At 34.9% G+C, this 14308-nt stretch overlaps 1 protein-coding gene across 2 annotated transcripts in view; it reads left to right on the forward strand.

Moving 5' to 3' along the window:
* Positions 1-14308, forward strand: part of AP1G1 (adaptor related protein complex 1 subunit gamma 1) — an 84678-nt gene that overhangs the window by 25342 nt on the left and 45028 nt on the right. For both annotated transcript variants that reach the window (XM_043899001.1, XM_043899003.1), the window contains exons 2-3: positions 657-860; positions 12360-12484. In XM_043899001.1, the coding sequence (XP_043754936.1) occupies positions 660-860; positions 12360-12484 (326 nt within the window). In that variant the 5' untranslated portion in view covers positions 657-659. The remainder of the gene's footprint in view (positions 1-656; positions 861-12359; positions 12485-14308) is intronic.

The following is a 14308-nucleotide window of genomic DNA, read 5'->3' on the forward strand; positions in this document are numbered from 1 at the left end:
AGGCTGTATTCTGGGCTATAGTCTTCAGTAGTAAAACGTAATTCTTGGCTTTTAGGTTGTGCATTTTTTTCAGTTGACAGTTTTCTCTGCTGAGATTGGTTTACTGTTTCTTTTCCACCACGTTTTCAAAGAGTACCTAGTATATACTGAGATGATTATATTTCTCAGATAGGTGTTTAAATTTTATATTTGATCTTTTCTCCTCATCTCTCATTTTGTTGAGTTGGGCTTTGATTATGATATTCAGTATTCTTCTCATACTTTGTTGAACTATGTTGAGTTTAACAACAGTTGAGCAGAAAACACCTATCTTCTTTAAGGTTAGGCATAGTCCTTTCGTTAATTTAAGGATTGTGTAAAGATTTGGCTTGAGTTAGTTCCTAAGATATTTTGATATTAGTGATAGACTTTTCATTGTTAGTGTATTTTATTTCTTATTTTGCTGTAGTTACCACTTAACATTTTTCTTAGTGTTCTTTACATAAATTTAATGAATTGAGGGGTTTGTATGTAATCGCTTTGCTGGAACATTGTATTAACAGACTTAACAAGTGTTAAATTCTTAAAAATCAGAAATGTATGTGGAAAGTTGTGTGTATGGTTTTGGTAGAAAAAAAAAATGTGAACATCTTTATTTAATGTCTTTCTATATCCAGAGGATGCCAGCCCCCATCAGATTGCGGGAGCTGATCCGGACCATCCGGACAGCCCGAACCCAAGCCGAAGAACGAGAAATGATCCAGAAAGAGTGTGCTGCAATTCGGTCATCTTTTAGAGAAGAAGACAATACATACCGGTGTCGGAATGTGGCAAAATTACTGTATATGCACATGCTGGGCTACCCTGCTCACTTTGGACAGGTAGGCTGGGGTGAGACCACATCTAGCAAAGGGTGCTGTGCTGTGCTTAGTCACTCAGTCCAGCTCTTTGTGACCCCATGGACTATAGCCCGCCAGGCTCCTCTGACCATGGGGGTTCTCCAGGCAAGACTACTGGAGTGGATTGCCATGCTCTCTTCCAGGCTAACAAGGGTACTCTTATTTTAATGTCAGTAGGTCAGGGATTGTCGGTCTCTCCTGTCAAGGAGGACAGGATATTTTTGATGTCCCAGTAGTCTTATTATTATGGAACTGAGGGTAGAATTGAGAGAGAAAACTGCTGACCTGGGAAGGTATGATATTGCCATCAATTGTCTTTTCCATTGGGAATCTCTAATTATGTGGACTAGAGTATGTTTTGATGGTGGCAGTGAGTTTAAAGATTGACCAGGATTACCTGGTAGATTGTGATTGTTCTGTCAGACATCCTGGACTATGAAGAGTACACTTTTAAGAAAAGTTTACTCAATGTTTTCTTAATTATTTTCTCAGTGCAGTAATACTATATAACACTGCCAACACTGCCGGCAGTTGTGTTTAAGTAAAAGAAATTCGGTGGATGCCAAGCAATGGCATTTAAGGACTTTGTCCTTAGCCTCATTCCTTTATAGCTGTAGCCACTGTGCAGGCCTGCCTGTTGTTTCACTTCACACACAAACACAGATTTCTTTTTTTTTTTTTTAAACACATATTGCTTGATACAGCCAGTCTGGGCATGATATTCTTGGTGATAAATAAGTACTTTCTTCTTTCCACTTTTATACATGGTAAGGGAGATTGAGTCACAGAGAAGGATGTAGTGGGTTGTTTTTTGGTTCTTACGAATGCTATTAAATTTTATTTTACTTGAAAATTTAATTGTATGCTGAGTAATCTTTTTAAGGAAAAGACTGCAAAATTAAAAGAATGTGCAATACTAGGTACAAAGAAAAAATACCACCCATATTTGCATTATTCAAAGATAATATTATTAATGTTCTAATATATTTGTCAGGAAAGATGGCCATCAGTTTATTTTCTGTTCAGCTCACTAAATTAAGTGGAAGAATATATCCTCACCATTGAGTTAAAACAAAAAAAGTAATGGGATTGAATCTTCCCAGGCTGACTTGGGTTACTTTTATGCTCATTTTGGGGCAGGAAATGAGATCAGCCTCTCAAGAAATTTATGATTAAGAGTGGGAGAGCATTAATTCCCCAAAGGAAAATTGAGGTATTAATATCCGAGGAAAGGACCAGATACTAGGCAGTCAAAAGCAACAGCTGTCTCCTATAAATAAACATTATATGCTTTTGCCATATCAGAAATGGATCTAGGTGGTTATCCATGTAGCATGTGACATAATTAGTACAAAGCAGATAGCTATTCATGTATTCTTGTTGGTTGATTTTAAGTAGACACATTAAGTTAGATGGTCCACTGGAGGAAAGACTCCTAATCCTTCCACTCAGAGAGTGTTACTTGTTAACATCATGAGAACAGTAGAATTATATACTCTTAAGGCTGTTCTTTAAAGACAAACTCTTGAATTTAAAATCATAGGGTAGACTTTGGTGATATTTCATTTTGTAAAGGAATTTTATATATATTCCTAAGATTCATTTCTATGACATGTTTAAATAAAATATGTTTTCTGAGTCTATCTAGGTGGCATTTTTTAAGGTGTTATGGAACTTAGATAAAACATTTAAATCTTAGGTGGAAAGTGAAACTACTCAAGGAAACTACTAAAATTTTGATAAAAAAAAATAAAGATTTTTCTGAGTGGGAATAGTTATGGTAATTTTAAGGTCCTCATTCTGTTCCTCTCTTTGAATAGTCACGCATGGCCTAATCCATATCAGTAATTTGGTACCCCACCCATTGAAATTGTCTTTATCATGTACCCATAAAGAGGTTCCTGTTAAGATTGTCTTTCCTACATGTATGAATCACAGTGCCATTTTCATTTGATGGTGCGTAGAAACAACCACTCTTTAATTGCATTTTATCTGTGAGACCTGCACTGTTTTTCATGGTAGCCACTAGCTGTGTAGCCACTGGTCTTTGGAAATATAGCTAGTTCAACTAAGGTGAATATTAAAGAAAAATAAATGAGGGAGGGTACTTGATGCAATTATTGGAAACCTTTTAAATATGTTTTAACTACTTGAATATGTAAATCTATTTCATCAGTTGTAAATTTTACAAAATCTAAATACAATTCAGATATTTCTGATGGATCTGGAGTGTACAAATTGAGATGTGCTGTAAGTGTAAAGTACATACTGTATTTAAAAGCATTAGTACAAAGGAAAGATGTAAAATAGCTAATAATTTTTATGTTGATCATATGTTGAATTGATATTTTAGGTATATAGAATTAAACAAAATGCATTGTTAAAGGTAATTTCACCTGTTTCTTTTTATTTTTTACTGCAGTATCTAATATGATACTGTACAACAGAAATTAAATATGAACCAGATATATAATTTAAAAATGTCTCGAAGCCATATTTTAAAAGTATTTAAATTTTATAGTAAAACCCATGAGATAGGTAGTATCCTCGTAGTACAGATGAGGAAATTGAGTTTAAATTCAGTTTAAGTGACTTGTTTAAATTCACACAGCTAGTAAGTATAAGGGGAAAGATTAGAACTCAGCCTTGCATAACTCTAAAACTTGTTCATTCTTTGTGTTTAGTTTAAATCTATAAATGGCTATTTGCATTAAGTTAATTAACTTATTTAGCCCTGCCTTATGTATGGGATTTGAGATGGCATGCATTATCAGCATCTATTTAAAAGAGAAAAAGAATAGTACAAAGAGTTAGGGGAAGGAAGAATTCAGAACACAAGGCTTGTGTGGTTGCTATTGGGGAGGCAGCTCAGGCAGGAAAAAAAAATTCAGTTACGTGGTTGTGATACTAGAATTTACGGGCACAGCTGCAGGAGCCAGACTACCTTGATGTGAGCTGTGGCTTTGTTACTTTTTTGTCGTGCGTGTGTTTTTCAACAAGAACTTTAACCTTTCTTGTTCGCTCATATGTAAAATGGAGACAGTCCTAATACTGCTTTATAGGGTTATTCTAAAGGTTAATTAATAAATTTTAAACATTTAGGTTTTATTCTTAAAAAACTCTCAGATCTTACCGATTTTACCATTTCCTAAGGGACAGCCAACAGAATTTAGAAAAAGCAGGAATTCTAAAAGAGATGTTCTTACGTGGTTCTTTTATTTAGGAGTTTCTTAGTAATGTAAGACAAAATCCTCAACATTTTTACAACAAAAGCAGTGATAGATTTCCTGTAGGATTTGTAACCTTTTACATGTCTGGCTTAAATACAACCCAGAAATAAAGTTGAATATCTGAAGTAGTAGATAGATTGCAAGAGTAGAAAATGGTGGGTCAGGGCCCAAATTCTTCACAGATGTATTTTGTTTGTCTTGTACAGTACTTAAAATTGTTTTGAATTTGCTGCTAGCATATAAAAATCAAAGAACTTCTCATAGAAATCTGAATTTCCAGTTTCTCTTAGAAAGTCAGAGGATTTGGGAATATTGATCCAGTTTCATGTGGCAGTAGTAGGCTCGGGACCTTCTCCAGGCTGGTCATGTGCTCTTATTTCTTCCCAGTTTCAGCCTGGCCTGCTGGAACTGTACCCAATTACCTGTCTACGATAGTCTTCCTTTCCATCAATATAGAATAGTATAGCATTTCACATCCTTAGGTTCTCTGAAGTTTTATAGTGTTCTCTATAAGGTTTTATACATCTTTGGTGAAACTTACTCCTAGTTTCCTTGGAGCTCTTATTCCTAATGTAAATAGCATTCTTTAAAATTTTTAAAAATTGTGTTGTAGGTATGTAGAAATATAATTGATTTTTGTCTATGTATGTGCTTGGTAACATTACTTAGTGCTTAGAGTCCCTGTGGACTCTGTTATTTCCATATAGTCAGCACTGTTGTCTGCAAATGATGGCAGTTCCCTTCCTTTTCCACCTTTAAGCATTTTATTTCCTTACTATATATGCATACTATATACTGTACATGTAGTATGTGTACTATACATGTGGTGTATATACTTTATGGTAATATACATGTGTGTATACTGTACATATGGAACAATATTGAAAAGGAGGTGATAGTAGACATCCTTGTCTTGAGCACCCTTAAGCTCAGAGTGTGGTCTCTAAATACAGTTTTATCTTGTCTCTTCATCTGGGACACCCAGGGTATTTACCCTTTTATTCTCAAAGGGCCATACCTGTTAGAAACATGGCTGATCCCAAATCTGGATCAGGAAATGTACAAAAGAAGCTTGGACTGTTAAACTGTGCCAGGAATCAAGAGAAACTACAGAGGTCATACTGAAAGGATTTGGTGGCCATGAGAGAAGGCTGTCATGCCTCAAAATGAGAAAGTTTGAGCTTTAATAAAAGAGCAATAATCGGGGACTTCCCTAGTGGTCCAGCAGTTAAGACTCCATACGTCCACTGCAGGGGAGGTAGGTTTGATCCCTGGTTGGGGAACTAAGATCCCACATGGCATGTGGTGCAGCCAAAAAGAAAAAAGTAATAATTGTAGTTGAAACATACCAAATAAATGTGTATCAATGAGTTCATAATAATTAAAAAAAAAATTGAAAGCGTTATTGGCCATTTTTGGAAAATACTAGGGAAATGACTCATTATTTTGAAAACTGGTAAAGGAAAGAAACATTTATCCTGCCTTTTCTATCCAGTAGTTACTTGTAAAGTAATTATTGCTAAGTTCTTTCCGAAGGAACTATTGGTAATCCAATGGTATATATAGAGAAAGTTGCTCCTTAGAGGAATAGCCAAGCTAATAAATGAAGAAGGGATGGAAGAAGAATTAAAATATTACCATTTTCAACCCCTGCTGATCATCAGTGCTGCTGATGTCACAGAGATACAACCACCAGCAATAATTAAAGCCTCCTGTTAAAAGTTCATGTCACCAGCTGTGAATTTGCTAAATCAAAACAAAAACTGATAAAGGTGAATCTGATCAAGACTCCTCGTCCATTTATAACACATCTACAAGTGTTCATTGTGGTAGTTTCTAACAGGAAAGTATTGGGAACAATCTGTATGTCCACAAAAAGAGTAGATAAGTTGTAGTATATTCATAGGTGAACATGCCTGACCTGGAGCTTCTTGTCTGGATGTGAGTAATGTTCAAAAGATGTTGAGTGAAAAGGGCAGGAATGCAGTATGATACTTTGTGGAAAGTTTAAAGCATTCAAAAACAATTGTCTTCTCCACTTATAGCTAAGGACATATGACATGACAGTGATCAACAGCAATTTTGAGTTTTGGTCACTCCTGGGATGAAGAGAGGGAACTTCGGCTGAGGCAGAATATTCAGAGGGATTTAATTGAATTCATCATACTAAATTTTTAAAAATAAATGGGGTAAAATGTTAAAATTTGTTGAAGCTTGTTGGTGGGTCAGAGTTTGTTTTTGGGGGGGTCAAAGTTTTGAGTGAAATATTTCATAATAAATTTTCTCAAGAGAGAAAAAAAAAGGGATACAATAGGAATGTTAATATGTATTTTCCTCTCAACCAGAAAAATGAAAAAACAGGCTTTGGTTCATATAGATTTTATGTTGCCAGTCTGTATAGTGGTAAAGCAGTTATAACCTTGTCCTTCAAACGTGTGTGTGTGTGTGTGTGTGTGTTTGTAAACTAGAAAGTTATTTCTGAATATTAAAATGAAATAAAAGTAACTTTTAAAAAGACCTAACCAATCAGTTGCAGATCCATCAATATTTACAATATTTTAAATTGCATCTTTTCATCGAGATGAGGGTTCACATCATAAAGTGAAGTGAAAGTGAAGTCTCTCAGTCGTGTCCTACTCTTTGCAACCCCATGGACTGTCGCCTACCAGGCTTCTCCATCCCTGGGATTTTCCAGGCGAGAATACTGGAAGCTCGGTGTTAAATTAAAAGCAAGTGTACGTGTGCATTTGACCTTTTGGGAAATTATTCTAAAAGCTGACAAAATGAGTGCAGCTTTTTTTTTAAAAAGGGCAACCAGGTTAAATGTTGATAAAAGGCAGTATTTCTACTTGGTTCAGAAAAATGTGACAAAGCCAGAAACTTGGTAAAATTACCCTTTTAAAAATTGTTTTGAAATTCAAGAAAATTGGAGCATTGAGTCTAGAAATAAAGTATGTAGAAAATTAAGTTGTTAGGTTTTCCCTCTGATCTACTCCTGCAAATATACTGTATTTGTTCTAAAGGGGGCCGATAATTTCCTTCCCTTAAGGCTTGTTGTTAATGACTGTCTGGAGTTTTGGAATGCTTCTGCTGAGAAAATATTCTGAGAAAAATTCAAGGATCAGCTGGAGAGAATTAGTAGCTATTTGCCTTGAAGACATAGCATGTAGGACAACTTTTAGAGTGCTGTCTTCCTTGATGTGGCTGTTACGTTAGTGATGAGAAACTAGACCCAGATTGGTGAAACAGCTGGCTTAGGTCTCTTAGCTAGAACCAGTCTTAGACTCAGCTCCTAACTCTGATTGCTTTCTTTCTCTTCCCCTCTGTGTTATGTACAGAGATAGAAACTTTTCTTGAATGTTTTCTTTCAATTTCTAACCTGAATTTGGTGTCCTCCCTACCCTGTTTTCATAGTAGCTTGTGCATGACTCTCATGGTATATGTATCATATTTTCTGATAAATATTCAAATGCTGGTTTTCTCTTCTGTGTCCTTCTAACAGTATCAGTGAGAATGACTGGCACATTGGTTTGGGCACAGCAGGAACTTACCAAATTAAAGCAAAACTGCCAGTGACTCAGAACACTTGGAAAGTAAATATAAAAAAAAAAAAACAGTGAGTAGCAAAGAGTTGTCACAATCAGCCCTTTAGGATGATAGTTGGGGAGACATGGAGAAGATTGCTGTGGATAAGCAGGTGTATTGAGAGTGTTGTTAAGGGAGAAATTGATAGTAGATGAAGAATACAAAATAACTCAGCAGAAAAAGCATAGCCTTCGTGGAGTATAGAGGTAAGAAAGTGTACTTAACAGGCTCTGACAGTAGCAGCACAGATATGATAGATAGAATAGCACAGTAATTGCTCATTATGATTTTAAGTTATCTTTAAAAGGCTGATTGCTTCCATTTACTGAGTTATATTTGCATAGGGTTCTGGTCTTAAATTTTCGAAGGCTTTTTCATGAAATGATTCCAAGATTTAAATGCTTTTTTGAAACATCTGTTGTTTAACTTTGTAGGGAGAACAAATGATTTCATCTGTTTTTTTTTTGTCCCCCGGTTTAATTATAATATTATTGTATTAACTTTTCTAACCATAAGTTCTCTTTGTCCTGCAGTTTTTTTCCTCCCAGCCCAATATTATTCATCTTTGACATAAACAATGATGGTTCACTGATGCAAAATTTAAAAGATAGGAAAGGATATCTGATGAAAACTCTGCTTTCCCTCCTTTTTTAGTCACTTAGTTTCCCTCCCTACAGGTGACTTGTGATACTCACTTTTTGACTATGTTTCCAGAGATACTTTATACATCTCCAGGCAATGGACATATATATTCTTACCTCTTCCAAAATTATATTGTAACATACTGTTTGCACCGTCCCCTTACTGATCCGTCTTGAAGATTAGTCCATACCAGTACAGAAAGAGCTTCCTTGTACATATTTTTTTTTCCAGCTTTGTTGACATGTTCATGGTAGTAAATCCAGCATGGTATTCTGTTTATGTACGAGTCATAATTTATTAAACTGATGCCTTATTAATGGATGCTTATTTGCAATCTTACTGTTTAATAGTAGAGTGGAATAATATCCATTATCTTGCTCATGTGTGAATATAAATGCTTTGTCAGTTCCTAAAAGTGGATTTGTTGAGTCAGAAGGATATGTGTGTTTGTAATGTAGATAGATATAATCTTTCTCACTACGTCTTGTGCCAGTTTATACTCTCATTACTAATGTCCTTGCACTGTTATAATAACACTTTTTAAAAAATCTTTATTAATATAATAGGTTAAAATGTAATATCTCAGTATGGTTTTGATTTGCATTTCTTTTTCTTGTCTAATAACTTCACTGAATCGTATATATCATATAACTCACCCTTTTCAGGTTTACAGGCCCATTTTTTTTTTTTTAGTAAATTTTCCTAGTTGGTTTTGCATTTGTTTTGTGAGGAGATTGAACTTCTTTTGTACTTAAATTATTTTTTTAAAATTTGAACTGCCTCTTCATATTCTTTGTCTTTATATTCTTTGTCGGTCTTTTTTGAAAGTATAGAATCCTGTTGTATAGGATTTCATGTCTGGTTGCAAGTAGTTTTTCTAAGTTTGTCATTTGTTTTTACTTTGTTTACGGAGTTTGGGGTAAAAGCAAAAGCTTTCTTTTATCTTGGTGGTGGACTGTTTATGGTGGATTTAAAGGTAGATAATGTGGGTTAGCTATGTTTCAGGTGGAAGTTTTAGGTAGCTGTAAATGAGGAGAAGTACTGGGATGAAGTTGCCATTGTTGTCTAAGGAATGGATACATTTAATTGGTCACTGCTCTTCTTCTGTAACTTATGTGTTGAGTTGTGTTTTTAGTGAGGGTTGCTCAAAAATGAATACCCTCTCCTCACTACCCACATCCCATTGTGTTCTGCTTCAGTCATTTTCTTTTTCAATATTTGAAAACTTTGTAACAGTCTTCATAATGACACGTGGTACATTATGAGTTCAGTTGCTGGCCACTGCCACGTAAGTGTGAAGTGTGATCAGAGTCAATCCTTCACCTGAGGATGTATTTCAGAGACCGTTTCCAGTATATAATCTTATATTTTCCCCTCAAATTTGTCACCTTCAAAAGAAGAAAAAAAAAGAAGCAGCTCATTAATGAAGCAAAGTCACTGTACCAGTGGAGAATATTTAAAAGAAAGAATTTAGTATTTGTCCCTTTCATTTTACCTTTTCTTTTGGTATTCAGTTAGTAGTGTTAACAGCTGTCACAAAAAACAGCTAATTGTACTCAGTAGTCATTGATGAATTTTGGTCTATCTTAAAACCAGGCTTCCCAGGTGGCTCAGTGGTGAAGAATCCACCTGCCAATGCAGGAGCCACAGGAGATACGGGTTTGATTCCTGTTTTGGGAAGCTCCCCTGCAGGATGAAATGGCAACCCACTCCTGTATTGTTGCCTGGAAAATTATTTGGACAAAGAAGCCTGGTGGGCTATAGTCGATAGGGTTGCAGGGAGTCAGACACAACTGAGCACGCAACGTGTATGCGCGTCCACACACCCCCACACACTCTCTCTTAAACTTAGCCTTTAAAAATGTGAAGTAATATTAATGCTTAAAAATGTCCTTCTCATTAATCCATCTTAATAAAAAAATTTTGGATAGTCTGTTTGTTTAATGCTTGGTGTTTGTCAAAAGCGTGATTCAGTAAGGATGATAAATATTTCGGTGATATCTTGATTCTTAAAACATTTTCTTTCACTGTTAAAATATTTATTTATAGAATGATTAAGTGAGAAGATTTAAAAGCCTTCAGTTTGAAAAAGAGAAGGATTTTTCTAACAACATTTTAACTTGTGATTTTCTCATTCACCTCAGCAGTTACTTTTCTGCTGACATTTAAGAATGACTGTATAATCATCTACTTAAGAAATTGTTCCTTTAAATTTAAATTGTGTAGACAGAAAGCAAGGGTTGTTAGATAATCTTTGTTGATCTCAGAGGCATTTCAGTTTTCCTTGGGATCCTGGTTATTCTCTCTTAGAGGCTTCTTTGACTGGCTCATGATGCTATAGTCATCCTACAACCTTTTGGTGTTTTTAATGTAGGTACTTTGAGAGAGCAGTTTTTAAATAGCTCAAGACGGATTTATTTGTAAACTCTTTTTACTTTGCTCAATTTGACTTTCATACTTACAGGCAGATTCATGTGGAAGATAGTCTCATGAGATCTCACATTGCTATGTACACTGGTCTGCATCTGAGCCCCTTTCCTTGGAATGCAGTGATTCTAAATGGGAGCATAGTTTGAAAAACTCCTCTTAAAGAGTTTTAACTTGTGTACACCCTTTGAAAACCACTGCCCTAGAGGGAATGTTTGGCTTCTCCCATGTTAGTCAAGATGAGATGATAAAGTACGTATCAGTGATTATGATGTTCAAGAAAGTCTGAGTAGAGAGGCAAACTAATTACAAAGACTTTTTTTATTGACGTATTTTTGATTTACAGTATTGTCTGTATTTCCAGTGTACAGTGAAGTGATTGAGTTATACGTATGTGTGTGTGTGAGTATATATTTCAGATTTGTTTTCATTATGCTAAGATACTGAATATAGCTCACTCTGCTGTACAGTAAATGATTGCTGCTTATCTATTTTATGTATAGTAGTTTGTATCTGTTAATTGCTCCTAATTTATCCCTCTCTCTCTCTTCCCCTCGGTAACCATAAGTTTTCTCCCTTGATCTGTTTCTATTTTGTAAGTAGATTGATTTGTATTACTTCTTAGATTCCACATGTAAGTGATATCATGTACCATTTGCCTTTCACTTCACTTAATGCGATACTGTCTAGGTCCATCCATGTGGCTGCTAATGGCAATACTTCATTCTTTAATACTCTGTTTTACAGACACACACCCACACCCACACACACACCCCACACACACCCACCCCCCCCCCCCCCCCCCCCCCCCCCCCCACACACACCTTAAACCAATCATCTGTTAATGGGCACCTGGGTTGTTTCTGTATCTTGGCTATTGTAAATAACTTCATGGATTCTTAAGCTCTGAGGGTTGTGTAAAGAAAGAATTATGTGAGAAGAAATCGTATAAAATATTTTAGGTTAATTCTATTACTGAGTTTTCCTGTGGCTTTTTGTTGTTGTTTACTTCTGTTTGATTCCTAAAACCTCTCCTCTTCATAGTTCAAGCCTCAAATGTAGCACTTTTCCACATAATGTTAAAGTTAGTTAGTTGTCCTTCTTTTTTAATTGTACCTTCATGATGTTTAGGACTGTTTGACACTTGTTACTGAGCTTTTGATATTCAGAATAGGAACCAGACATTAAATACACACATGTGCTAGGTGCTCATTTAATGTACCCTAGGAGTTAAATTAAGAATAAGGTTTATTAAAACCTTAGGATAACACTCCCCTAGTCTGTACAAATATTTATTTATTTATTTTGTATGAATATTTAGATCTAACATAAACATAAACTTTAGATCTAACATAAACAGATTATTTGGATGGCAAGTACGCTAGGGCCTTGACTAGATACTCTGTTCCAGAGCTTGATTATTATCATTAAGATATTGAAAGATCTTAAGTCTTTGCCTTTTATTTAGGTGCTTTGATGATATAGGTTATACCTATGTACTTTAGTTATCCATTGACTCTGGGTTAAAAACATTGCTTTCCTGATCGTGGTAGCAATTTCTTAATTTCTTTATTATTATGATTTTTTTAATTTGTAGTTGGAGTGCCTCAAGCTTATCGCCTCTCAGAAGTTCACAGACAAACGCATTGGCTACTTAGGGGCAATGCTGCTGTTAGACGAAAGACAAGATGTCCATCTTCTCATGACCAACTGTATCAAGAAGTGAGTCTTAATTTCTTTCTTCTAGTAACTGCTTTGTTCTTTTAGGTCTTTTTAATAATATGACATCAAAGGCTTCTGTTTATTGATTTTATATTTGCTGTCTAGAATATAATTGAGTTGCTTTTGGTTCTGGAGCTTATATATAAAGAGGCTAATTAAAGGATTAAAACTTCTATAGAAAAAAAGTAAAACTGTAGGGGATAATTTAAATGAAAGTATTGTTGTATATCTTGAGTCATAGCAACTATTTATCAATGAATAAGCATTTGGACTTTTATAGAATAGAAAAGGCATTGGTAAATCTGAGCTTTCTTATCGTAGGATTTTTTGAATACCATGAGTTATGAGGCATCGTATTTATTAAATAATTACCATTATATTCTAAATGAATACCATTTAAAGGTAAAAAGAGAGGTCTTGCTTGTCAGCAGTCTCCTCCCAGGTTTCAGTTGCTGCAGTTGTATTTAGCCTGTGAGCTTTTGTGCCTAAGTCCTTTTTTCTCTAACAGGTGCTTTACTGATGTACTAGTCCAGTTGTGTGTCTGCCTTAGAAGCTGAGGAATGCTTGCCATTCTAGAAAAATTAGAAGACCTGCAAATAGGGAGTTAACACTTCTTTTCAGTATCCCTATTATAATAAATTTCTGTTAAAAAGCTATGAAAGTTCTCACGGCCTTATTGATTTAAGGTTCTTTTTGGTTTGTTTTGGTTTTGGTATGTCTACCAGTTTATCTCCTTTTTTAGATTTCATGTTTAATTTACAGTATTTCTGTATTTGACAGAAGCAGGGGTTTATAGGTGATCAGTTTGTAGACATTGAACTCATATATTTTGCTGTGGTAAATGTTATAATTTCCCGGTAATGAAAAATTTTAAAATGAGAGTTAAGATTTGCTTGTAAAAATATTGTGTCTCATTTAAATAGATTGACTTTGCAGCTTAATTTGGGAATATTTTGTTCTTTTTGGCCTTGAAATATTAATAATGAAAATACTAAGTCACTTAATTTATTCAACAAACATTGATTGCATACCTGTTATATGCCAGGAGCTATTGTAAGTGCTGAAGATGGAGAATGAAAAAAGTGGGCAGAAATCTTTGGTGTCATGGAGGTTACATTCTAGATGTTTAACATGACTTTATACTCTTATTTTGGACAAGTCTCTGAAAGTTTCTTTAATTTTTGTTCTTACATGCTCTGCTGCCTTTATTACTCAAGCCTTTAATCACATGCTGATAATTTGGCAGTTCTGCCTAGCAGCAAGTTTTGAGCAAACTTAAGAACAGGTTTGTAGCTTGATTAAAATTGAAGAATGAGGCATATAGGCAAAGAAGGAATCTGGATGTGTAATGAGACCCAGCCAAGCCCCAAGTGAATTTAGGAGAGAGCTGCTCATAGTTGAGAATTGATCTGGTACTTCAGTTTAAGTTCAGTCAAAGGACTTTGGATCATTCAGTTTTTTTAAATCTTTTAATGAATAGGTTTTTTGTTTATTTGTGAGGTTTCTTGCTTTTTGTTTGTATGATAGGGCATCAATAGTGTACTAGCAGTTTTTCTGTTTAATGATGGCATGTTTACCTCATTGTTCATTGGTCCAGAAAAACTTTTAAGACATTAGTGATCTTGGACTTAAATCTTTAAAAATCAGACACAGTATTTTAAGAGCTTGCATTATACAGATATTCTTAATCATTGAAAAATGAATGAAGAGCTAATGAAATTTTTGGGAACTAGAACCATAATTAAGTTAAACTTTATTAGTAATTTTTATTTTAAATATTCAAATTAGTAGAAAGTGTCAAACCTGACTGACACTTTCCTTTTG

The sequence above is a fragment of the Cervus elaphus genome, chromosome 4, assembly GCF_910594005.1.
Source record: "Cervus elaphus chromosome 4, mCerEla1.1, whole genome shotgun sequence".
Classification (NCBI taxonomy): Eukaryota; Metazoa; Chordata; class Mammalia; order Artiodactyla; family Cervidae; genus Cervus; species Cervus elaphus.